At 44.8% G+C, this 27,011-nt stretch overlaps 1 protein-coding gene across 2 annotated transcripts in view; it reads right to left on the reverse strand.

The window, feature by feature from the left end:
- Window positions 1-27,011, reverse strand: part of ARHGAP31 (Rho GTPase activating protein 31) — a 58,310-nt gene that overhangs the window by 18,317 nt on the left and 12,982 nt on the right. For both annotated transcript variants that reach the window (XM_026853486.1, XM_026853476.1), the window contains exons 2-3: window positions 3,434-3,536; window positions 2,789-2,933 (exon numbers count right to left, since the gene is read on the reverse strand). In XM_026853486.1, the coding sequence (XP_026709287.1) occupies window positions 2,789-2,933; window positions 3,434-3,536 (248 nt within the window). The remainder of the gene's footprint in view (window positions 1-2,788; window positions 2,934-3,433; window positions 3,537-27,011) is intronic.

A 27,011-nucleotide genomic window follows, 5' to 3' on the forward strand; every position in this document is an offset into this window, starting at 1 on the left:
TATTTGCTCTGAGGGAATACTCAGTCCCTCTACACCCAGGTTAGAACAAGCCAAGCAGATTCAAGTTATCTATCCCATGAAACAAGCATCCCTCAGCAGAGTACAAAATGGCAAACTGGAGAGCATGAGAGGGCATCATTTTGCAAAAGTTAATAGCCAGTGAGGTCATGACTGGGATGTTACATCTGAGAATTTGACACAGTAATGATCAAAAGGCCAGCACCTCCTAGTCATTAAGAATTTTACGTTCCTTAGCCACACATGTCTGAATCACTCTGGTGACTCAAAGTGGAGCCTATCCCATCTCAGAGACAGTTCCGACTGAGTCAGGCTGGGATTAGCATGCATCCTTTACTCCTACCAGCATTCTTCTGCTGAGGCACAGCTGCCACCACTCCTTGTTCAGACACCCCATGCATACACAAGCTCCTAGCAGGATTTCTGCTCCTTGGGGAATTGGTCTTTTTTCTTTCTTTCCTCCTGGTATCTGACTGTGCTTCCTGTCAGCTGGGTTACCCATTATATATCCATACTGAGTAGACTTAGGTGAATAATGGATTTTGTGGCTGAGCGGACAAACTAAAAAGCTGGAGATTTAAAAAAAAATCCCTTTTAGGTCAATCCAAAGTGATAATGTTTCAGGGAACTGGCACAAGATTTTAGAAAGTAATTGTCTGAGGTTCACCAAAGCACCACACTCCACCTTAAATGAAAGAAATTATCATTTAAATTTGGGGCTGTTTAACCCTTTTCTGAAAGATGTTTTATTTATGAGTTAGATGTGTTGATTTAATGTTGAAACATTTCCTTTAGAAAGTATTTATCAAAGAAACATTTAGACAGTTAAAGAAATGTTTTCCCTTTTGTTTTTGAATAAAACTATTTACCAAATATATCTACCAAAAATCTGCAAGTCATCATCACAAAACTGCACTTTTCAGCAAACATTCTTTCCAAAAAAAAGTTTCCATCTAAATCTTCATGTTTACTTTAGAGCATTTTTCTGTCATAAATCAGTAGCGATAGCCAGAAAGACATCAGCCAAACAGCTTCAACAAGAATGAGACTCATCAGTTACTGTGGTTGAATAATACCCTGCATTCTCAAGATCCTATTCATCCTGACTGTCTCTAGCTTAGAGATCCTAGCCTGTATCCTCAGGATCCCTATATCCTGAGGATACAGGTCCATTTTTCAAATCTGCTCCGAATTTTGACTAAAGGTTTGACTATACAGCTCCTTGAAACAGACCAATATGACACCGAAACAGCAAGACACCTAACAGTATCGCATATCTGTCAAGACACACAGCGAGCCAATTCCCACCCCATGTTCCCCAGCTCATTTGTTGTCCCTAGAAGCTCCCTGACTTCCTATAGCAGGTTGCTGCTTGGCTGGTCCCATCTGGCTTTGCCCTACAGCAACTCCCTTGCACAGATGTGCCTGGCTCTTCCCATAACAGGCAACAGAGAGTCTTTGGAGAATGTCGTCTTCTTGTGTGGACCCCGCGGATGTCTCTCAGTGCCTTCTGTGCCATAGCAGCACCACTTGGAAGTGACTGATTCAGGATAGAGGCAACGAAGACAGCAATACCTGAAACTAAAGTTGCTTGCCAATTCCCATTTCATTCAGACATGATTTTGCAAAACTTCTCTGCAACAATTGACATTTTTGGTGATGTCTGTCCCCTCCACCTCCCACCAAATGGGAAAGAGTAGGATGACAGAAATTCTTAACAAAAAGATGGATGTTTCTAACACTGGGAAAACAATCTTTCCCATCCCCTCACCCCACTTGTTTTAAGCAGTTGGTGAATTCTTCTAGCTGAAAATTCACACCTCTGCCACTTAACATTTCAGTCTGAATGACTGGGTTTAAATTTGTTGGTGTTAAAAACAACTGAAAGCAGATTTAGAATGGTAAGAAGCAAACAATCGTTAACAACAAGCATAGCTTGCTGTGCCACCTTTTAATAAAATATTATCTGTCATCAAAATTAGCCAACTCTCTTAAAAATTCAGTCTTTGTGGTCTTATTTTTCTGCTCCCCCGCAGTCTGCTCCTAGGCTCCAACTGTATCCCTGTATAATCTGTGGTCGTTTTGCAGAATCCAGTAACTACCTCAATGATAATCTCTTTAAAGAAAGTTAGAGATTTCTGCTTGGCCAGCTGCCACTTTCATCCACCATTTATATTTATGGCATGATCATGATGGGCCTATTATGCCATAGCTGGCATAACCTGTGTCATCATTTGCACTCCGGCAAACCATGTGAAAAATGCTGCAGATGCAGAAAAATTGGTGCTTTAAATGGGCTGAGCAATCAGTTTGTGCCAGTATCAGGGACTGTCAGAGGGGCAGGGAGGAGGAAACCACACCCTTGTGATTATGATCACAAGCCCCAGGTGATCCAGAAGACTCTCAGTGATGGACAGTAATGAGGAAAAGAAAGAGAATTAGTAATTCTGGGAGGAGATGTGCAGTGGGAGAGAAAGAATAACAGCAGGGAAGCAATGTGGTAAAAAATAAGCAAGATGAAGGGGATGAAAAAGCAGAGAAAACTAGAGAAATAAACATGAAATGGGGGGAAGAAACAAGGATGGGGAAAGAAACAAGGACAGGGAAAGAGTGTCAGGGCAAGATGAGAAGGGAAGAGCACTGAGAAGTGCATACACTGATACATGCACCAAAAGCCAGCACACTGGAGTGAATCTCAAACAGCTGTCATGGGGGAATATGCAGCACATCCACACTGCTGGAGAGGAACAAGGCCAGCAAAGCGTCTCACCGTGAATTTCTTGTAGAGCTCATAAGTGAGGAGAGGGTTGGGCAGTTCCCTGAAATACAGCTTACAGAGAGACCCCACGCAGTGGATGTCCTGGAGGTAAACTTCCCTTGTCAGATCCGGGCATTGGTCAGAAACAAATTCTTGTCTGAAACAATATGGAAACATAACAACATAGGTGAATAAGAGCTATAGCATCCCAGTACTCCACCCTAAGTATTCTTTTACAGCTAGAAGGAAAAACAAACTGGAAAGCAGCTATGTCTCTGCAGCCTGGCCCAGATTCTGTTCCAGGATCAGGCCCCAAGGTTTCAACTAGTCTCTGGTTTCCCTAACACAGTCCCATGAGTGGACCTTAAACTGATGTAAAGAGATTGCTTTGTCTTGAAGTGAACGAGAACAACTCAGCATTTGTGCTGAGACCCTCCATGCCTTTCCCTTTAATAGATGGAGAAGGAGATTTTTCTCTTTTTTTGGTCACAGACTAATCCCTGAAATTTTGTATTTCCCTGTTACCAGCTTCAGAGACAGTTTATTTTCTGCATCACTACAGAGGTCTGTTGGGCCCAGTCTATGCCTGAGGGTCTAAACAGCAAAAGGGTACCAAGCCGTGTGAGCGAATCCCTCTGGCACTCAGGTTGCCTTTACCTCAGCTTTTGTATGTTGGAAGTCACTCCTGAGAGGCGGTAGATCCCATCCACAATGCCATGAGTCTCAATGAACTCCGCGCAGCTCTTCAGCACGTAGGGGACTAGGAGAGGAAAGCAAGGCAAGATTCCCAATGAATACACACTGACAACTTCCAAAAGTCACCACAGAGGAGAAAGTTTCATGAAACAACACCAAAGTCTCTCTGCAGATGCAGGCAGGGGTACAGCAAGGGGAAAAATACAGGACAAAAATAAACCCCACAAAGTGGCCGTAGACAATTTGCAAAGTAAGGATATGCTACGGTTGTGCCATGCCACACTCATTGACACATGACAGTAACTGACCCTGAAGTCACAGAAACATGTGGGAAGAAAGGTAGGGTTTCTCTCTCCCTTTTTCTTTTCTTTCCAGAAAAAGAAGCAATTTCATTCTAATTGAAAGCATGAGGTAAAACATGAGGTCCTGGGAACCTCCCCCTTCCTCAAGATAGAGCTCCAGCCTTGCTGAATTGTGCCAGAAGGCCTGATTAGCTTGGATAAAAATCAGAGAAGCATTCGCACTTCCATATAAGCCTACATACCCACAGTTGAGTGCTCATAAACTCCCACAGAGGGGGTATAAAGTTCAAATATTGACTAGATCTGCACACTGACAAAATCTGACGTTGGCTTCAAAAGAACTCCATCAACATAACCCGCCAAAGACTTAAGCAGACCTAAAGCTGAGAGGAGCCTGAGGCACAACATTTACATCCAGACCTGAACCTAAAGCATATGTTTATTTTTTCCCCGTTATATAGGTATAGGAAACCCTCATCCTCTTGGTCAGACCAAGCCTCCCTGTCCCCAGTACTATAACAACCCTAGCTGTAACAATAACAGTAAGAGAGCCCTTCCTTTTTAGGTGCTAGAAACTACTGTGTATTTAATGCAATGCTTCACACAGCCATAAGCACAAAAGTCAGTAAATGTAGAAGTTGAAGTTCCCTGCTGTAATGCTGACTGCTGCACTGCACATTTGTAAAGCTGTATGACAGAAGACAGGCTAAGCCATCCATTTTGACTGAAAAGCCAGGCATAGAAATTATTGCATCTTTGAGACACCACAGAGATAATGCCTCTGGCCAGACCTTCCCTGAGTTCTTCTGCTCAAAGTTCAGGACCACGATGACATATTAATATGTGCTTCATCAGGCGGCATCCACAGACAGCACCCCAAGGACAGCCTGAACAAAAGCCATCTGGTACATTATCGTATTTCTCATGAGTGCCTCTGGGGCCAGAGCCAGCTCATGGATGGACTTGCGCTGACCAAGCAGGCCAGGGCACAGGCTCTGGTGAGGAGGGCTCACAGGCTGGCGCCTACCTCAGTGACACACTATTACTGAGCCCAGGCGGTCAGGCAAGTTCTACCCTTCTGCCTCCCAGCTCTTATAAGAAGGAGGTAAAGAGGTCACAGAATCACCAAATCACCTAGGTTGGAAAAGGCCTTGAAGATATCTGGTTCAACCACGAACCTCACCCTGACTGTTCCCAACTCCACCAGATCCCTCTGCGCTGGGTAAACCCGACTCTTCAGCCCCTCCAGGGATGGGGACTCCACCACAGGTCCTTTTTGTGTGTCTCTTCACTTCTCTTTTGGCCAACCCAAAGGCAGGAATAAACTATACACATATGCCAGTGATTATTTGGAAGCCTAAATGATCCAAACAGACTAATTCTTCTCAGTTAAACGAACCTCTCCAAAAAAACAGGGAAAATTTAGCTTTATGGCTTTTTGAGCAGGGATGCCTAATGCAGGTACATTAGTCATGCTGTGTCATACTCAAAGCCCTTGGGCTGATTTTTAAGACCCTCGAGTTGTTGGGCCAAGACTAACAGTGGAACTTCTGGTAGGGGCCCTTGTCTACTACAACAATGTTCATAAGAAGCCATGAAATCCCCAAGAGAACAGATGTAGTCTACAGTGTCAAAGCTTCATCCACAGCAGCCACAGAGCTATAGGATTCTCTCCTCAAGGACTCCTGAGGAGAACGTACATCAGTGCCTTCCAGAAGGAACATGGAACACATTCCTTTCAGTGCCTCCAGCGCCTGCTTCCTAAGAGGACTGGATAATGTGGGAGGAGACAGAGCAAAAGAAAAGTATAAAATTTCCTTAAAATCCTACCAAGAAAAGCCAAAGTGACATACCAAAATAGAGGAACTTACTATCCTTGAGTAAGACCTGATTATATGTAACTGCAGTAGGGAACTAAGATCATATGATGATGAGCATGCTAGAAATTTAAAAAAAAAAAGGGAAGAAAATGACTTCAGGCCTCTTCATTTCTGATTTCGTATCAAAGATGATATGGCTGGTAAGGTTGTATCATCTCTGGGACAGGAGCTATGTATACATGGCATATTAAGATTTCCTTCTTGGTAGGGGTCTCTGGGAAAAATCTAGTGTGAATAGCAAAAATGAAAGCTAGGCAAGATCCATGTTCACTTTGGATCGATTTGGGTGGGAGAATGGGTGAACCACTCCATGCTAACTAGAAAAAGAAGAAATAACTGAACAGAAAACATATTTGATCAGGACAACCACTTGACAAGGTTTGCTTAAAAATTAAAAAGTCTTTCATATAGACAAACTTCATATGATGGTGCTTAGCTGCCAAAAAATTAGGTCCCACAGACCCCTTTATTATTTTTAAAACCTTGGTGTTAAGATCAAGCACAACAACTAAAAATGCATATACTAATGTTCATTGTGACTATTTGACCTCTTGAAAGTAAGACCTATAAAATCACACTATTTTTTTGCTGAGTTTTAAGTTTCCTTGGGATAAATTAGGTCAAGAGGCCTCAGGCAGGTAAGCAAACCTCTTATACACAAACCAGAGAAGGCTAGATCCATCTGTTGAGGACTGGTAAGAAAAAAAAAAGAAAAAAGAAAAAAGGGGAGGGTCTGAGGAGAATAATCTTTACCAAATGTATAAAATTCAACCCATTTTTTAAAAGTAGGTGAAGACTTCATAGTAGACATAACCTATAGGCTGCAGATAGACAATATGCACTGAGCTCTGCCAGTATCTCTTACTCCAGCCCTGAAGTCTTCCCTGCTTTTCCAGCCCTGAGCTTCTCACCTATCTCTGTCAGTGTCCTTCCCTCATGTATGTGATTTCCTGCCATACCAGGTCTTTGGCTCTTATGAAGAGAAACAGCCAGTTACACAAAAATGTGTGGCAGTTTCATGATAAAAAAAAAAAAAAAAAAAAAAAAAAAAATCCCACGTAGGACACATTTCACTTGTAACCAAAAATTATGGACATTGACCTCAGATCTCTGGAGGTGAAGAGACTTCATCAGCTTCCTGCAAAGCAAGTCCCTAAATGCAGGGCTTGTATGAAACTGGAGCACAATAAATGTTTTCTTTGAGCAGAGCTCTGAAATTCCTGAGCAGCTCTGATCTCCTACAAAGCTGAGTCTTTTGGGCACTCGGGGGAGGTGAGGTTAGAGGGGCAGCGAGCAGCTCCCTCCCACTTCCAGGCATTTCTGAGGTGGTTTGATTATTTCAGACATGGCTCCTGATGAACCAAAACAAAGGCTGTGATCAACCCTGAATGCATGGAGGTACAGACTCCAGCATGTGCTTTACAACGGGACGCTATGGGCGTTACAGGGCACATGGAAATCCAAGAGCTGGGTCTCTCCCAAAGGAAGATGGGACATAGATGAGGGTTTGTAACAGGGACTGTGAGTGTGCGTGCAGGCACAGAAAGGGGTGGAGGGTGGGGGTATCTAATCTCGACACTTCTATAATTAAAACTGTGCTGGAGGCTTAGAAGTTGGAAGAGGCAGCTGGTGTCACACAGACCCCGCTTGTTCTGCCAGACAACCAAACTGTCCTCATTTAAAACTACAATAGAAACCAGATGGAGGAGGAGAAGAGAGCGTGGAGCAAGGCATCAGTCAGAAAGGAAATTGAGTTATAAACATACTGCACACAAAAGACAATACTTCTCTTCCCCCAGACAAAAATAAACCAGAAGGGCAGTCACAGTAACTCGTTCCACTCTCACTGGGTATCACCTCTAAACTCAGTGTACATTCACCTTCATCAGGGTCTTTTCCATGACCACAGCTTGTGCCACCTACTTTACACGTATGCTACTCCTGCTAGGTCAGCTATCGTGCCTCCCTCCCTCTCTGGACCCTCTGACTTCCAGTGCCAGCGATGGGCGCTGAGCGTCTCATCTCCCAGCATTGCTGGGATAGAGGAGGGCTCTCCCTTCTCCTGCCCCTTCCCAGACATGGTGCTACCACCCACCAGACCTTCCCAGCAGCGAGCAAGGTGCTCCCTCTGCCTGCCCCACAAAGGCTCCATCTGGCACAAGGCTGAGCGTTTTGGATCAAAGCTGGGGAGACCTATCAGCATGTACATAACTAAATCACCAAGCAGCCCAAGTAGGAGGGGACGGTAGGAAGAGAGGGAGTCACCCCATCTAACAACTGGTGGCCTCCTGGTCTCCCACCAAGGCCAGCAAAGAGCAAGAAAGGCCCTCATCCAGTCAGAGTTGCAAGCAATGCCCTGTAGCCTTCAGTGCTGCCTTCTAGAAGGAACTCTGAGTCTCCATGGGCTACAGAAGGACTGTAGGGAGGAGGTTGCTAAGTCCGCCACCCTAACCAGTCAGTGTGAATAATGTCCAGTAAGACTGTGCTTAAAGTTAGCTAACCTGGACTCAGACATGTGTTCAGGGTACACTGGACTGAACTGGACTGAATAGCAGCAGGTTTCATTTTTGACTTTATCCTTCTGATGTTCTCTCAGAAGGCTCCTTGCAAGGATAAAAATTTAGTGACAGAGCTACTTGGGTCCTCCTTAGTGGTCAGTTTATGTCACATGGAGAAGGTTTCATGTCCTCTCTAATTTTATTTTAATTTTAGTTCGAGTAACAGGAGAGTAAATGCAGACCTTTCATTTTACCTGAAACACCCACTTTTTGATGTTTGACTTGCAGGAAATACAGGAAATAGTTTGCCTTTTTTTTTTTTTTTTTTTTTTCCCCTATGAATCCTGCATCATAAAAAAAAAAAAGTGGCCATTTTTATTTCACCATTTTGGTTTTGTTATATATTCGTATTTTTTTAAATTGCCTTCCATTGTCCACAATAGCTATGTCAATAACATGACAATAAAGGTCAAAATAGTCTCTTGTTTCAATTTACATGACTAAATTAAGAAATACTTCCTCCTAAGAAATAAGTGTTTCAGTCTGTACTAAGCAAGAGTTGTTGTTTTGTACAAAAATAACAAAACAGTGCACATTTTAGAACATACTAATATATTAACTTGGCTTCCTAATCACAGGAAAGGAACAGCATTGTATAAATGGCAGCATACTTGCAAGTCGATATCTCTGATGTGACATTTTTCTGCATTTCCTGATGCTTCCTACTTTAAATCACAAGCTTTAATGCTGATTCACTAGTTTTCTTCTTTTTTTTTTTTTTTTTTTTTTTTTTTTTTTTTTTTTTTTTTCTGATCTTGCCTGATTTTTACTAGGTGTAAGGTTGGCTGGGAAACAGATTCCAGAGAAGATCAAACCGTGCTCTCCTCCCTGCAACAAACCCAAGCCCTGGTCCAGCATGGCAGTCACGATTCCAGTTTGTCTCCCAGTGCATAGCCCTAACCCATAGCAGCTAAGGATAAATCCTGCCTTGCCCCCAGGTATCATCTCCTTTGCCTTCCACTCTCTCTTTTTCAGCGGTGACCGGAGATGGAAGGGGCCACATCATCCACAATCGCTGCAGAGGATCCCTCCTTCTCGGAGATGAAGTTGGCAGTGCTAGAGAAGAGAAGGGTTTGCCCTGCTTGGATGTAACTGCTACAAGGACAAACAGAGGGATCCAGTCTCCACGACGTCTATAAATACTTTTCATCAGCACTAAATTCATTTTACAGAAGAACAAAAAACAATCTCACCATCAAATTCCAGTGTTTAGTTTGGCTGAGCTACCACAAGCCCCCATGCATACACACACATACCTGTGTTTGAACAGTGTGAGACAGCTAAACACCACCAAACAGGCTTAAAACCAAATCAACTTGTTATAGTCCTCCTCGCCTCTTCCCCCTTAGCTGCCATAAACACAGTTAAAAGACGAATAGCTGGCGCTGAGGTGATCCTGTCTGCATGAACAGCACAACTGAATCACCATATAAGTCACATGCTTCATATTTTTTTTTCCCCTCTACTTCTGTGGGAAATGTCTCTGCAATGTCATGAAGGTTAGCACAACAGTGCTGTTCCCTGTGATGAAAGCACCATCCTGAATGCAGTTGTGATTCTGGTGGGCAAAGACGTAGGAAAAATGGATCTCGAATCTGTCAGATGCTGTGAGCCATCACCCTCTGTGTCCTGAGCGGGAAGTGGAAATGCTGAGCACAGCTCAGGATGTGGCATGATGATTTCAAGCAAATGCATTTCAACACAGCCTGCAGGCCCAGTGTGAGTTTGAATGAATTTGATGGCATCGCTATCAAGGGTTTTTATTCCCATTGATATTACACCCAGCTTACACCGCACTAATCTAAACAAGACATGTAGGAACACCTGATTTTCCAGAGCAGATCTGACAACTGTGATTCCAGGCAGAAATTAAAGAGCCCGTGGCAGACCCGGCCAGCTCATCAACACCACTCAGCAAAGAAAGCCTGAGAGAAAGCACTGCACGAGCAGACATTGAATGCTGACTCTCAACCCCAGGGGTCACCATGCCCCTCTGAAACGTGACTAGTATCTTGACATAGCTGGCAAATTCTGTCATGCAGGCACTTTTGAAAAGAGGTTGTACTAAATACTAGAATAGTTTTGTTAGAAAAACATCCTGCTGGGGGTTTCCTGAAAAAAAAAAAAAGACCAGATAACTGAACAGGATATCTCCACTCCTAACTTTTATGACTCTGTGGTACAGCCACCTCGGAAAAGAGTGGCTTATGTTCTGCAGAGCAGATCAATGAGCTGTGCACATCCTCAGCTAGCCCTTTGAATACTAACAACTCTGATCTACGGCAGATTAGGGTGGATATTGTACAGTGTTTTGTTCACCACAGCACAGGCAATTGGGATAATTAATTCCGCAGGTAGGAGTAACAGGACAATTTATGCCGTGTCAGAAAAGGAATTCGGGTATAAGTATAGAAAAGATGAGAATAGTTTTGAAACTGCATATAATGAGTTGAGCTTTGTGTTGGTAAATGCCTAGAGACTATGAGGATAAGCGGGCTGTGCGACAGGAATTCTGCCATTAACCTCGTTTCTGATGACACATACTAAAACCACTACCAAATCCAAAGGCTGCGTCAGCACAGATGGAGCTGCAGCTCAAGGGAGTTGGGAGAAGCCTGCAGGGGAAGAGTGCAGGTAAGTGTTGAGCGCTGGGATGGACAGCAGTGATGTAGGCTCCATTTGAAGTCTCTTGAGTGCCCGCTGTCTTTCATCCAGATCAATAAAGAAGCTTATGGACTGCAGGTGTCACACTGTATTATGTTTTCCTTCCCAACTCCGCTTTTTTCTTAAGCATGGACACCAATGTAACCATGCTAACCCACTTAATTGCTGTCAATAAAACAAGGAAAATATATAGACTTCATAAGTTTTTCCCTCCTCTCAATGGATTTTGACCTATGTGTTTTCATTTACAAGGGCTTCGGAAGCAAGTTAGAAAACAAACAGTGCACAGTCTCTATCTTCTACCTGGGCCTGCTAGCTGATGCAGACTTGCTCAGTTTCCTACAGTCCCAAAATTACTCTAGAGATGACTTGTGAGTTATTATACCCATTATTTGACTGTAAAAGGAGTGTAGAAACCAACATCTCCCTTGACACATGGGAATTCTTACATGGGATTCTTAGGATCCCAGAATCTGGAGAAAGGCAATTCAACGGGATCAGTGCATACTCCCTGTGTGGCTGTCAGTGTTAGTTTGTTCCTTATTCCTCTTTGGCTCAGGCTTTAGTTGCCAGGCAATAGGGATTCCAGGTTTCTCTTTATAAGGAAGCCTTTTGGAACTGTTAGAAAGAAATTCTGGGTGCTTAGGTCTTGACACGCACCTGAAAAATACCAGCTACTAGTCAAACAGTTTTGAGGTGCCTTGTACTGTGCCTTTCACACACACCACCTCCACACACTGAAATCTATAGCAATCTCTATAGGATATAGAGTTTGACTAGAATTTGACTGTAGTTACTGTGCTGTTCTGTCATGCTATCTCACTGTTAGACATATCCTTGGTCCCATTTCATAGTGATGGCATGCTGGTGACAAAGCAACTAATTCCCAAATAAATGCCCTTGGGAGGCTTCAGGAAAAAATATGCTGCTGTTACCCTGCTGGTGAAGACACAGGGTGAAGTGAGGAGCTGGACAGTTGTGTCATGAACTCTGGTGCTGTAACAAAGTGGGCTGCTCCGCAGTCCTCTCTGCTGTTCTTTCCCGGGAAATTTCTGTTGTCCCTCTGAACGTGCAAGGATAGTCTGGAGGTCTGTCAGCATTCGTGGTTCTCCTTCCACTCTCTCTGCACAGCAAGTCATTTACAGGCGTATATGACAGCCATTATCAAGCTTTAAAGTGCACATCCAGCTGTGCCAGCTACTGTAGATCAGCAGTGCCAGTGCACTCAGGTGTGTGAAAGGGAAAGCAGGGACCAATCATTTCACTGAGAGCCCAGGTTAATGTTTGGGAGCAAGGTACGAAGTAACTGAGAAGTTGGTCTTAGACCAAGCTCTCATATGGATGAAAAAATTGCATGGCTGAATCTCACAGCACATATTTATATATTTTCTTTTTATTTTGCCCTCTGTCACACTGATGGACTGATGCAGACTGACACTAGCTTATGCAGCAATGTTCTTTCACTCAGGCTTCTCACTGATCTTACCTCTAGGGCTCTCCTCGTGAAGAGTGGATACAGCAATTTCCAGAGGTTATTCCAAATGGGCTCTTTTATGGATAGTCAACAACTTGGGGCAAAGAGCATGGAAAATTGCTGAGGATCATTATATATCACAGACAGACAGATGAAGAGCCTAAATACAAACCCGTAACGGCTGCAAATGAGAAGTGAAAGGGAAATGAAAACAGACTTTTGAGAAAAAGTAAATAAGGCTTTATGATGTCAATCTGATTGAAAACAAACATGCAAAAGCACTTGCAATAATCAGTCATTATAGTTCGAAGCCAAGCAGCACAAAATCCATTCCATCTTTGCTCAGTTGCTGAGCATATATTTAGACTGAGTGTTTTCATTGCAAGGCTGCCTGGGCCTGACCCAAAGAACCACACTCATACAAAAAATCCCATTGAATTCAGCAGTATTTTCCACAAGGAGAGAAAAAAAATAAATCTGTTTGTTCTACTCTCTCTTCCTCCTTACTGTGGCATGCAAATACTAGCAAACGAGGTGTAGGAATGACAGAAGCATTTTCACTAGCTTTACAGGAGCATAAAATGATGGGGTGAGGTTCAACACAGAGTGGAGAATTAAGACTCCTGATGGCAGTGGAAGGTCATCTGGAAATGCTTCTTCCAGCCCTGCTCAGAGGAAGCTGAAGACAGGTCAGTCTTTATTTGAAGAGGATTAATTTGTGGGTGAGTCAGATTGGTAAGGTTTCTCTGGTGAAACAACGTGCTGTTCTACCCATACTAAGTAATGTCCAGGGCACACAATCACCACAGCCTGTGAGCTGGGTTGCTGTGTCCAAGCAGCATGGAGAAAATTCTGCCAGAAACAGCACCTAGTCAGACACACATATGTCGATATATGGATAAATATATATCTATGTGTATATTAGCATATATGTGTGTGCATACATACACATATATGCATGTATTTTTATGTATACAGCTATATTCATTTATGTACGTATATACGTGTGTGTGAGAGGTTTCATGTGCATCACCAGGAAGTTCTTCTTAGAGAAATAGCTTCATTTTAATAAAGTGTCAACCACAGCCTAATATCTAAAGGTGCTATTTACAGAGTCAGAAGCTGCAAAAGTCTTGCTAGGCTGATGTCATAGGTCTGGGGGATACATCACTACATGCTGATGCTTTTGCTTGCTGAAGCTTGTTCAGCCAGCCGGAGAATGAGCCATTGCCACAGACATTTTCCATGCTTTCCTGTCCCAGGCAAAGTGCATTTAGCTTGCGCATTGCCCTGCCTGTTGCTATTGCACTGAACGCCCTTCTGGGTGAAATACTCAACCAAGGAAAGCTGTTGGTTTGGGGTGGATTCCTCAAGGATGCATAGATTTCTACATCAGCAAGTCCAGAACCAGTCTCAGTGGATTGGTTTCACTTGGTAGCTTAGTTAAGAAGGGTAGCCCATGGGATATGGGTCATTTTGGCTCCACTTTTTCATCTCCAGAGGATGCAGTCCTCTAAAGTGTACCTTACAGCCTTGATTTCAGGGACCATGTTTTCCTTTCCATACACCAGGAAGGGTAAAGAGCTCTTAAGCTCTTTAGCTGCTGAGCAGCCTAGCCCCAACATCTGGATGTGGTGCTGCACCCTTCAGGGCTTCCTTCAGAAACAACAGGGAGTACAGCACTGCTCCATCTGCCAGCCTTGTGGCAGATCAACACTTCACACATGGTGCAAGGGGGCAGCTCGCTCGCTCTCCAAAGCCTGTGAGAATCATCAAGGGCAGCAGAGGAGGCAGAACAGCATTTGCAGATGGTGTCACACAGCCTCCCAGCCTTCTAGAGGCTGATGCTGGGCTGGGATTGTTTAGAAGAAAATATTTCCTGCCGTGTTGTTTGTGTCTACCTCCACCCCAGGATGTTGGCACATAACTACTGAGATGCATCCAGAACGTAGGGCACGGTTTCTCCAAGGCTGACGTGCAGGGACTGTAACTCTGCAACTGCTCGCCAGAGGGATAAGGGTATTGGAAACAGAAACTGGTTCTCATAAGGTCAGTGATGAAAGGAGGCATGATATGGCTTTTACAAGCCCTAATGAAATGGGAAAAGAAACAAAGCTGAATAAAATAATACAGTATGATAGTATCTTCTTATTCCCCAAAGAAGCATCTATCCTCTCACCTAGTAGGGACAAGTCAGGAGAGTTATCTATCTGTGACTCTTCTTTGTATTCCCAAGGCTCTTTTGCCCCAGGTGGGAGCCATTGTCCCCATGACTTTTCTTTCCCTCAGAATATCCTCACAGTTCAACATCAGATATGAGCCTCTCCCTCCCTTCATCTCTCAATAAATTTGAATACCAGGTGTTATTAACCTGAGGGTCATTCTCAGTGCTAACAATGGGAGAAAAAGCAGTATCCAGCTGTTACTAAAGTCGCAAATCTAGCCACTTTGCGTTTGCGCTCCTCAGTTTCCAAGCCCTCCAATGGATTCCTGATATATTCCATATTTTGCTCTTTATTTTGCTTTCCATTTGGCAAAGGACAGACTCCAAACCAGTGTGAAGAAAAACAACCTTACCCACCCCCACCACCCGCCCTTTTTTTTTTTTTTTTTCTTATTTTCACGGCACTATCTCTGTTCCAAGTCAGGCCAGGTAGCGCTTATCATTTCCTCTGCACTGCAAACACCAGTGTGCATGCGTTTCCTGACGGCCAGTCCTAACCCGCAAGCTGACATTGTTTTCAAGGCCCCTCTCTCTTGGAGGCAGGAGCAGCTCTGCCGCGCAGCGCTTCCTGTTGATGTCAGGCCTCTCTTCCTCCCAAAGCAAATGGGCTTCCTGCTGGCATCTGTGTCCTTTTCCATAAGGACTAGCAGGAGCCATTTTCCTACATAGCGGCTGGGAGAAAAAAAAAAAACACAACAAAAACGGAGACAGGGATATAACTGGGAGGAGCAGGGGTGGATGGTTTTTATTTTTCCTAGCGGTGTTGAAGAACATCTGGGGCCCCTCTCAATGAGGAGGCGAGAGAAGAGATAAGAGGTCGAAACAACAGAACTGTGTCTCAGGGATGCCAGCATTTGCAAGTACCAGAGAAATCACTTATTAGCAGAGAACATCAGAGACTAATTACAGCTGCTGATTTCCCGCTGCTAAGGAATGTAAGCTCACAAAAGAAAAGCTACAGCCATGGCCCCTGTGCTCCAGTGGCGCCGTCATAAGCTGTGGGAGATGCCAAGACCTTTACACCAGACCACTGCCTTCATTTTTATTTTTTCAAATGGAGGAATCTCTACCACTGCCAGCACTGTTTCATCAACAGTGGAGAAACTGGACGTTTGCAGAACATGGCTTATGCCAAGGTGAAGCACTTCAGTTCTGCAGGCTGCCATTGCATGAGCCACTGCCCCAGCAGAGAAGAGAAAACCTAACCAGACACCATTTCAGACCTCTCCCAGCCCATGGCATTCAAGGTTTGCATTTGTGCCATTAGAGAAGCTGATGGGCTTGCCTGAGCTCCCACCAGGAGGTTATCAGTTGGCTGCACAGCGTAAGAAACAGCCCAGGAATGTGTGATTACAGGCTCCATGGTGGTGGGGACACACAATGGGACAGAGTGCGAGGGGCACTATCAGCCATGGCAGCTCCGTTGTCTCCCCTCCACAGTGCTTCAGCCACACATGTCCCACAGCCTCCTGTGCAGGGCAAGGAGTTGGCTTGTGTTATGACATGTTTCCCTGCAAGCAGAGGTTTCCCATGACTGGGGAAATAGAGTCCCCCAGCATTTTCTATACCACACCTAAAACTGGCCAAACAGGTGGGGTGGGGAAGGGCTTTACTAAGGGGTCCCTAGCAATAACCAGAACAGGACTTGTCCCTTAGAGTCTCAACTACTGCTCCTAAGGGTCCTCTGGGATGAGTTTTCATGTATATTTCAGTAAAATATATTGTTATAAGGTGATTTTCTCCTTTGCCTATCTGTTGCCTGGTCACCTTCCTCGGTCACTGTAAGAACTAAGCAAAGGGTTACATTTCCAATCTCTGGTCATAAATTGCCACAGAGGCTGACAAAATTACTCCAGCTTTATGCAACTGTAGCCAGCAGCAGATGTGGCCCCAAGTCTGGCAGAGACGGCAGAGTTGCAAGAGAGTGAACTGGGGTTTAGTTGTCCTGACAAGAAGGAATTCTTACCAAGGTGCAGTTGCAAAATCTCAACGGCTGGTGTGGGCGTAAGATGCAAAGGAAAAAAAGCCCACCTACGTTCTCACAGCAGAAGTTGGCCGGTGCTGCTGAAATTTGTAGCGCTGACATTTAGGTAAGAATTCCCAGCCACAGAAGATGCACCCTGCATGGCTAAACCCAGTGGGAGCCGTGCTGCTGCTTGCACACAGGGATGGGGGACCAGGAGAGGAGACCTCCTTGTGCTTTTTAGCAAGCTCCAGCCTACACAGCGCCAGTGGCTTTTCTGGAAAGCGCCTACCAGCTGGCAGAACCAGCTAAAACATGTGAACACTTTGCAGGATGGGCCCCCATTTCCAAAGCTTCTCTGGGAGCAAAACTGCACTTTTGACGAAGGAGTGCGCAAGACAGACAGGCTCCACCGAGCTCACATTTTCCTGCCGTGCTCTCTCTCTCCTTTAATATGGCTTGCTATTCGTGAATGAATTACCTCAATTCCTCTTAAGCAATGCGCTGACCAGGAAAAGGGCGTGGGGATTATTAATGGAAAAATCCTTGAATCTTTTAGCCCTGTAGCATGGCTACAGTTACAAGGAAAACAGGATACCATGCTGCATATGGGTAGGAGGAAGAGAAAAGGAGCAGAAACTCTAATGATCTACAGGGACTGACTTACAAGGAAGAACAAAGTGGCAGTGGTAAAATAGGCACAGCTGGCCCAAATTACCAGGAGAGAAACAAACGCGCGCAATACGGGGTGCAAATACCACCGCGGGAAAGGGTTTGTTCTGGATGATCAAGGGGTTGTAACTAGGAGTGACTGAATAAAATTATGAGGGGAAATTTAGGTTGAATGGTAGGAAAATCCTCCTAAGTGTCAGACATAGTATCATGTAGAATTGCCTTCTCAAGGGAGCGGGTGGGAGCCATGCTGCCTGTATATTTAAAATTAAGCAGGAGATCACTCTGTAGGGAACAGTCCTGCACCGGTTGCTGTGACAAAGACAAAACAATTTTGCCGGCCTTCCCATGTCGTTATCAAGCGATGCCTTTTAAGCCACGGTAAGATCCCCTGGAAGAGCTTGCTGTGTTAATTATAAAGGAAAGCATATAGTGCCAGCACTCACTACAACAAGGGACAACCACAATCAGCAGCTGGAGTTTAAATTGGGTACTAAAGCATGCAGGAAGAAAGGCTACTTGAAAATCTTCCAGCAGAACGATTTTTCCAGTGGGAAAGTGCGCATTTCACAGAATCAAAATGTTTCACCAGAAAGCAGGGATTCAGTTTTCATTTTTCAACCAAAGAAACACTTAAATATATTGTTTCTAGGAGGTGAAATACGTTCACTTCCACACCATTATTTTCAACGTAATATAACCTGTTGGCAAAATTTTATTCAGGGGAAGTTTCTACTTTTTTATTCCAATTCCGGATGAAAGGAAGTCTTGCAGTAGGGGAAGATGGAGAGCAGTGCAAAACAGGAACCGTCTCTAATGGCTATCAAGTGATATCATCAATGACTGGCTAGTGTTCGCTCCTCTCTGTACACTTCTGAGGATGGCAGCACCATTCCTTGCAAGCTGAAGCCCAGAATATTGTGTGTGTTTCTCGTCAGTGTATGAGAGAAAAAGGAGGCGAGTGTCCTAGGGTTTGCTTTTCAACCCTCGGGATACAAAAGCCTTCATTTGAAAACTTGCTTGTATCTCACGTCTCCCATTGTGAGCATGAAACCCCAGCACAGTCTCAAAAAATATGCTTTGCTTCTGTCAGCAAAAATCTAACCCCTTGGCAAAGAGTCATGAATTAACAGAGGATAAGTATCATTGTCATCCCATAGGTGCAAAAAATGAGAAACAGAAATGAGTTGGCAGCCTGAGGTCATGCAATGAGTTAGTGGAAGAGCTAAGGTTAGAGCCCATGACTTTGATCCCCGCTCTGTAACTAAGCCACGTGGCCAGTTTTCTTGTATCTGAACTGCTGGTAAATAGAAACTTACCTTCAGAAGTTCAGGAGTTGGTAAAGCATGCAGAGATTGCAACTGGCTTATCAGAAAGTCAAGTTGAAAATCTCACACAGATGTGTTTTTCTGGGAGAGGCTTAATTCTTCCCAAGCTTCTACCAAATCAGAAACTACCCAAACTTCTAGCCAAAATCTGGACGCATGGACTAAAACCTCAGAAGGAGATTTGAGTCAGAGATTGCTGATCACACTCTTGGAGCAAAATTTGGGGTTGGTTGTCCTAAAAGTTATCCTTGCACCAAAAGACCAGACTTCAGTACCCCCATGCCTGGGAATATTTGGAGCTGGATCCACGTTTTGTGGCTTGGTCTCACTTCTAATTTTTTTTTTTTTCCTTTTGAATGGTTCTCTCATAACTAAATACCACAACAATGGCAAGAAGCTACCCAGAGGCCATCTGGGGAGAAACTGCATTATTACTGATCATTTCAGGGAAGGGAGGTTGGGGGGGTGGGAGGGGAGGCCTGAATTCACTGGAAAAGATGTCCTGTCTGCTCACAGATCAGTTATACCACACTTCTTGTATTCCCTGTGTTTTGACTTCTTCTACCTCCTCAGCTATCCATTGGTTTCATTTCTTTACCTTTCATTTTCAATTCACAGGGCACTCAGTTTTCAGCATAATTTTCTCCCCATAGAGACCAAACTCAAGCCCCACCTTTGAGACCTGGACTGAGGTTTAAAATCCCTTCCCAGAAAAAAGACACTTGTAGCTGGCATTTACGATTCAGGCCCATATCTTCCAACTGCAGCTCTAAATTGGATCAAAGACTTTTGTTCCTAGCTTTTATTCCCAGCTTTTGTTCCCTTCTCTGTTCCCTTCAAATGTCAGCAAACATGATGGCTTTGTTGATGCCGTCAGGGTGGTCTGACCACTTCCCACGCTGGGCATGCAGATTGGGTAGCCGTGGAGCAGTCAGCAATTCACTGGGTGTCTCCTCTAGGATGTTGTTGTTCCTCAGACCAAGGCAGTGGCCTGAAGCAGCAACACTGCCATGAAATCAACAGAAAACAAATCCACCTCCAGCTGCCCTGGCTCGCACAGGGACACGCAGACTGTTTGTTGCAAACCAACAGCTGCCAATGTTGCCCAGAAGGACAGGAAACCATGCTGGGAAGTCAGGGCTGCCCTCGGATATTGGGATGGATATCCACCCCTTCAGACATTCCCTGCTTTGTCTGGAGGAAGGCCTAAAATATATGCGTTACTGCTGCCTCCCGAGCCAACATGCAGCAGGGCTGTCAGAGCTCACAGCCCTCACGGCTCTTCTAGCTCTCTGTTGGCTTCCACATGTAGATGGTTTCTCTCAAGTCGAGGGACACAGGCATGTCCTACCCCAGACACCTCCTGCCAACTCCCCAGATGTCCTGGGACCTCCCTGGACACTGCTTGTTCCTTGGTCAGCACTGGCTGCGCTGCTGGGTAGGGGCAGACAGCACTGCCGGCCACCCTGACCCATGTCGTTCCCTGCAAGCCCAGCGGGCTCTGCCTCAGCCGTGAGAAGCACCCACAAAGCGTGCCTGCCTGCTGTCACAGCATCATAGGGCAGTTCACAGGAAGGATGGGGGAAATGCCAACCACAGGCCCCATCACAGGAATCACTTTTAGTGGGCACTGCCCAGTAGGAGATGCCTTAGCATCACTTCTCTTGCCCACCAAGGGGGATCCTCAGGGTCTCCAGAACATTTGTCCTTCTCTCTCCGCTTTGCCTGCCAATATGCTGCAAATATCAGTTGTGGCCTCTCAGCTGTTATGAAATAACGTGTTTGGCTTCAGCCTGAAGAGCCTGACTAGTGCTGCTCTACTGCACGTCCCTGTTAGCCATTGTGTTAAGGATGTGATTTTACTTCGGAATGAGCTGAGCCTCTTCTTGATGTCTGCTCTGCACCTCTCAGGTTCAGTCGATCTTTTCCTACCACAATGCTTTTTCCCACTGTTTATTATTAATTAATTTTCTTCAATTACAGCAGAAAAGAGCCCTGGCCAAAGAGGAATTTTGCAGCATGTCTCAAGAAAGATCATATTTGTCTGCAGCTTGGTTTCATTTAAGGAAGGTCATTCTATGGTCAAGCACTCAAAACAGACAGTGCCTTGTCTCCGGGTCTCCAGAACCTCCCATCCAGGCACTGTCATTGAACCTTTCGACTTGAGCGCTCCTCTGATACATATCCAACCTCACCAATACTTTCTCAGCAGTCTGTCCTTCAAGAGATTTCGGCCAACACAATCTACTTCTCTTGAAGTTGATGCTACCACCATCTTCAGTGCCAACTGCAGTAAATTACAACAACGCTACCTGCTTTTGACAAATCCTCCTTAAATTTGGTTCTTCTTTTCACTCTTGACACCATGTGTGTTCTGGTGCATTCCTAGGACTTCTCTGGAGCTAATTCTTGGTTCACTCTCATGGTAACAGGGAAAGTATGGATGTTGCAGAAGCATTTTGTCACAGGGGAGATTCGCAAGTACCTACGTCACACAGACATTATTTTTGTTCTGCTGTTTCACCAATCTAAATCATAAGCTTCTTTACAGCTGGGAACACTTGCTGTATATGCCGATTTGAAGTACTTCCACGCCAGTTGGCTGCAGCATCCCAGATTTATACTAGTGTCACTGAGGTCAGAAGCTGGCCCGATGCCATGCAGCCTGTGGCTCTGGAGGAGCTCGATGGTAAAAGGCAGTATGCTGAAATGGAGGCAAGGTGTCAGAGCTCTGTGAGGTGCTGGAAAAACATTTCAGAGCCACAGTAACAAAACAAAAGCACCCCTTCTCTGCCGGCATGTGAATCCCTTATACTTCTTGTGTCCCAGTGTGAGAGATCCTCTGTGTGGGAGCACTTGAAAGGACACATGGATCACCAAGAGCCATGTGCTAGGGAAGGTCTGTGGCGCAACATGCAGGCAAGGAGTATGTTCCTAACCAGATCCTTTGGCTTGTACAGCCCAGCTCCATCCAACTTTGCCACACAGCTCTGCACATTCCCTTCTACTCCATAGCTTCATACACCAGAGGACAGCTGGACAGGGGACATTCAGCCTCTGGCCCACCTGAGCAGAGTAGGAAAGGCGCTACAGGGAGACACACTGATATGAATGCACAAAGTGTAGACACAGCTGCCATGGAGTACAGACCAGTGCCCTGGTCCCCTGGTTAGAGCCTGGTTTCACATGCAGTGTTCAGGCCATCCCAGGTTTTAAGATGGCTCTAGGTAGAGATAGAAGTCAGCTGTATGAATCCCACATGTAAAGCACTACCCTTGATGTGAAATGGTTTAGCAGCATAGCCTCGTTCATAACCCCTTTGGTTTTGCAGTATGCAGGAAGACATTTGGGTGGATGATGTCTTGTTGGACCCAGGCTGGAAGGGGAGATGACAAAGTGGGAAGTGGGTAGAAGTCACAGTCATGTGTACATCAGCAAGTTTGTCCTGCTCAGAAGAAACAAAGGAAACATTGCAAAAGATAGTGGCGTTCCCAGGGAATCCACTTCTGAATCTGGCTTGCCTGGCCGCGACCTGAGACTCCTTTATAAATTGCATCAGGAAGGCAGCATTGGCCAACAGAACACAACAGCTAATCATAAAATCCAAAGAATATCCATTATGTGCTCAGCTAGTGACATTTTAAAGCCTATAATTTTTTGCATCTGTAGTCTCCTGGACTATAGTATTTACTCTCCCTTCCATCAGACCCAAACTAGAGACAGATTTAGATAAAAACTCTGCAGCTGAACACCCCAGATTTTAGGGAAATTGAACTCAGGCATCTGTACTTCAAATTCAGCCCTGATCACAGCAATCTGAGAAGAACCAGTTCAAAATGAGCTGGGCTCTGACAACCATCTTCAGCTCCCACTTTGGGCAGGAGACAGCAAAGGACAGTGCCAGACCCCCATAGTCTCCCCAAGCAAGCTCCAGAGACATGCAAAACTGAGGTGCAACTCAGATCAGCTTTGTAGACCTCTAGACCTTTGTAGATAACAGACACAAGGTCTTTTTCTTCTGATTTCAGGTTTTGTTAAGGAAATTTCTTAACTCTGACTTGGTAGCACTTTGGTAATCTCAGTCCTCTTTTGCACAACAGCCTGGGCACTCCTGACAGGAAAGTTTATAGGAGGTTTGAGAAAGAGAATTGGGAAAATATGAATTCAGGAAACAGGAATGTTACAACCTTGCTAGTACAAATCCAAAAGCCATTGCGCACACACAAATTTAGAAGCAGCAACAGCAAAATCCTTTGAAGGAAAGCAGCAGTGATTTTTATTATTGCCTTATATGAGTTCAAAATGTTGCAAAGTTAAACAAAACAATTATAAAGCTGGGTATTTAAAAATACTTAATGTTTCACAGCCTCCTTTGAGATGAATCAGGTATCCAAACATCCGGGGACTGCAATATCCATCAGGAAACACAGACAGATGAGACACATCAAGACAGGAAGGTTCATGGCTGCCATTGGAGAGACAAGGAACAGCAGGAGATTCCCGCGACTTCTTTTGGCTAAGAAATGTTAGTACTACATGGATGTGTACACTAAACAAAAAGAGGAAGAAAAAGAGAGGGCTAAAAAAGGTTTTTGCAAGTCTCCTGCTGTTCTGTGTCTTTCTCACTTTGCTCTGATCTCTCTGTACATGTCACTGGCTGGCAGGATGACTGCTTCCTGATTCATGATTTCATATTTAATTCTTTCTATATAAAAGGAATTTAAAGGAAATTATTACAAATGGTTTGGCCACACTGCATCAAGTCATTGGAAACTATTTCATTACCTCTGACTTTTCTTTTCTTTTTTTTTTTTTTCTTTTTTTCCTCTTTTAAAAGAAAAGTTAGATGCTTTCCTAAACACTTTCCAGACTTGAGCTATTCACAGATTGCATGTGGAAGGCAAACACAGCCCAGGCCTGGAAGAAAGAGGCTCTCATACTGGACACCCCGGTAGCTTGGGGCGTTGCAGGCGGTGTCCTCAGCAGCGTTTCCTTTCAGAGAGCTGTTGCTGCATGAAAATGCTTTGGGTGTAGCAATCCTGTGCTCATCCCACAGGCGCTTCATGAAAGAGGCAACTGTTCCATGTTGGGAATTCAGAGAAACCTCTGGCCAGCAGCGGCTGCTGGAGGCGCCCTGATTAAAGCCCCATTGTTTTGCCCTCTCCGGCAGCCCTGCTAAACCACTCCCTGATGAAGCTCCTGTCTGTCCAGTGATTTGGGAAGAGGCAAATAAGTAAATACGGTCGTTGCTGGGAGTAACAAATATTGGGGGAAGCAAGGAAAGAGGAAGCAACATAAAAAAATCCTTCAATGCACTGTGTTTCGTCAAAGGAAAATACCAAGGAGTTGATTTCTGGGCTGTTTCTTTTGTCTTTCTGACTCCTGGATCTTGCTGTACTAAGGGCTTTGAGACACTAACAAACACATTGCAAACACCAGAAGGGGTGTTTCAGGAAAAGGGCGTTGAGATCATACTTAATCAAACTTCCTTACATTTTGATAGCTACAGTACTGCCATATAAGTCAATCATCTCTTTGCTTTTGCTCTCTGCAGCCACCACACAGCTGAACCACACACTTCAGGCCAAGTCCTGCATCTTGATTTTAGTACATGGCTGATGGGTTTCAGAGGGAAAAAGAAAGCCAGGCAGAGTTTATCTTCTTGCACAGGTCTATCTCAAAGGGGGATGAACTGCATGATCTAAAACGAGGAACTTATTGGACACTAAAATCAGAGAAGTTTTGATTCATAGCACAGGCTTCCAAAGCAAAGGAAGCTGTGGCACTGCATGCCCTCAGCAGGCAATGAAGCGGGGCACATTTAAATGTTAAGTATTGAAAGCTTATCCAAGCAAGACAAAGCTGTTCTTGCTCACACCCATACACTCTGGAATTGATCAGAGACTGGAGCTCTTTTTAACTTCAGTTAGGCACCAAAGAGGGAATGAAAAAATGTAGTTAGCTGAAGAAAAGATGCATCACTCACAATGCAGTAACTCAGTGGCATCTCCTTGCATTTTCCAAACCCAAGCTTGTTTCAAGGGCTGAAAAGAGCCAGAAATAATTCCCTCACCTCTCGCCCTGGATCAGTTTGGGGTAAGAATCTGGAAAAGGTTTGGATAACAAGACTTGTTGGCACTGTGAGCGTCTTCCATTGCTCTCCACTGTTTCTGATGAACACTATTCCTGTCTATCCTCTGGCCATCTGTACCCAGAAAACCATGTCTTCATCTGCTCTACCCCTACTATCAGAGCTTCCAGGATTTTGACTTTTTCTCTCACTTACAGCTCTGTCTGTGTTACTATTCATTGGCAGCCTCCAGCTGTCAATAAGGTCAGTTTTGCTCTCAGACTAGTTTTTCCAACCTTCCCCTCCTCTATTTCAAGCATATTGGAATTTCCTCACATGCTGTCTCCACTCCACCTTTGCCCTTATTCGCTTTCCCCATTTGTTCCCTCCAGTCTCCTTTTTCATTTCTCTGCCACACTTCTCCCTTCCTAGCTGTTTCTTTGGATGCATTATCATTAGCTTCTATCAATAACCTTAGGTTGGGCCTTGTCCCAAAACCAGAATCAATTGAAATTGCTGTTGGTGACTTGTAAGGGGCAGTCCTTTCCATGAGCCAATAATGAAACATGTCCCGTGGTGTACAAAGAAAATGCCGTGTTACTGCATATTCTCCCTTCTAAATCAGAGACTATAAAATGAAGATTTCAGTCTTGCACAAAGTCTTTGTAGCACTTTTTTTTTTTTTTCCCCCCCTTGGGTTTTTTTTTGGCAAGATTAGCAGAACTAAAGACAGAATCCTGGCCAAATTCCAGTTTAGGGTAATCTCTTCTGCTATTTCAGATAGATGCTGCATTGTTTTTCCATTTCCTAGACCCAGGGGGTTAGGTGGTAAATGGTTGTCATGTTCTCTTCAAAGCTAAAACATCACGTAATGGGGCAGAGGCCTCACCTAACTCAGAAGGAAGCACTAGCAACCTTCCTCTCTAGGTATGTAATGCCACCCTGATGTTCCTCACAAATCCGTCTGAGGCTTTTGGTATGGATCCTGCCTGAAACAGGCAAGATGGGCAAGCAACATCCTTTTCTGCCCTCACTGTCATCCAAAGCAACACTTCCCACAGCTTTGAGTCCACTTTTCAGTACTGGGAGATGAAAACAGCTGGGACGCTCCACATTTAATAATAATAATAAAAACAATAATAATACTGAGAACTTTGTGCCAAAGAGAAGACAATACCAGCATCATTTAATCACTGAAGGGAGTAAGATGTGGAAAAAGGAGTGGTCTAAGGTCTCTCACTGAATCAAGCAGTGGCAGCATGCCACCAGTGTGACTCCTGCCACCTCCTCCACTCTACGCAATTCAAACTCCAATCCGAGCAACTCAGCCTTCCTTTGTGTACAAACACTGGAATGTAAAGAGAAAAGAAAAAAGGTGTGCTTTTAAGCTGCTTACGTCTCCGCCAGGTCACCAAACCGGATGCAGGATGAAGGCAGCCAAGCTGAGGGTGCAAATTCTCATTTCACCCATGAAGATCCATGCTCCCTTTTAGCCTCGTCACGGGGCGTGGAGTGGACAGCACTGCCCAGGGTGCATGTGGAACTTTTCCCAATATTTCAGACAACTGTGCTGCTGGTAGCTTGCAAAAGCATTCAGCCAAAACTGCTGACACATGTCAAATCCCCCAAGCAGCGTTCCTGGCCCAGCCAAGTGAGTTTGAGGAGCCATCTGGCCAGGGACACAGAGCCCATGTGCCGGCGGCCAGCCTCTTGCTTCCCGGGCCAGGATAATTGGACATTGTTCGGCTGCTGAATCACCGCTCTGTTGGGCTGTGGGCTTGTCTTGTAGGGACAAGCTAATTAACATGCAAACTGCCAAGGAAAGGACAGGGTCAGAGATGGCCCTCACCCCTTCCTCTCCCCCATAATAAACAGGAGGCTTATGTGAAACTACAACGCCCCGACACAGGGAGGGGAGAATGGGTGGGGAAGGGGTAGGGAAGGGAGAAGTCCCTTGAACACTTCCCATTCAAACCCTAATATGGGAGCCCTCATCAAACACTGGAGAGGACACTGAATGTCCCAGCCTCCAGACCAGCATAAACATGAGGTAAAGTAACACAATTGCTACCAGCCTCTTTTCAAGGAGGTAGAAGTGTGGGGAAAGGGAGAGAAATAAGGCACCTTAAAAGCTACAATATCTTTCCTTGAGCACAAGAACTGATGACAGGTGCACCTGCACTGTCCCCTGAATCACAGCTATACAAAATGTTTTCATATCCTGCAAACATTCTGTCAAGAGGCAGAACACATTTTCCTGATTTTCCCATCCTCCCAAAGAAAACACACGTCTCTTTCTCCTTCGTCTACCAATGCCCACTTAAATTTGCCTCATAGGTATATAATGCTGCAAAGAAAAGTCTTGCTGTCACCATTTGTCCATCTGCTAAATTCTTCCACCATC

Source organism: Athene cunicularia, assembly GCF_003259725.1.
Source record: "Athene cunicularia isolate RWA chromosome 1 unlocalized genomic scaffold, athCun1 chr1_part1, whole genome shotgun sequence".
Lineage (NCBI taxonomy): Eukaryota > Metazoa > Chordata > Aves > Strigiformes > Strigidae > Athene > Athene cunicularia.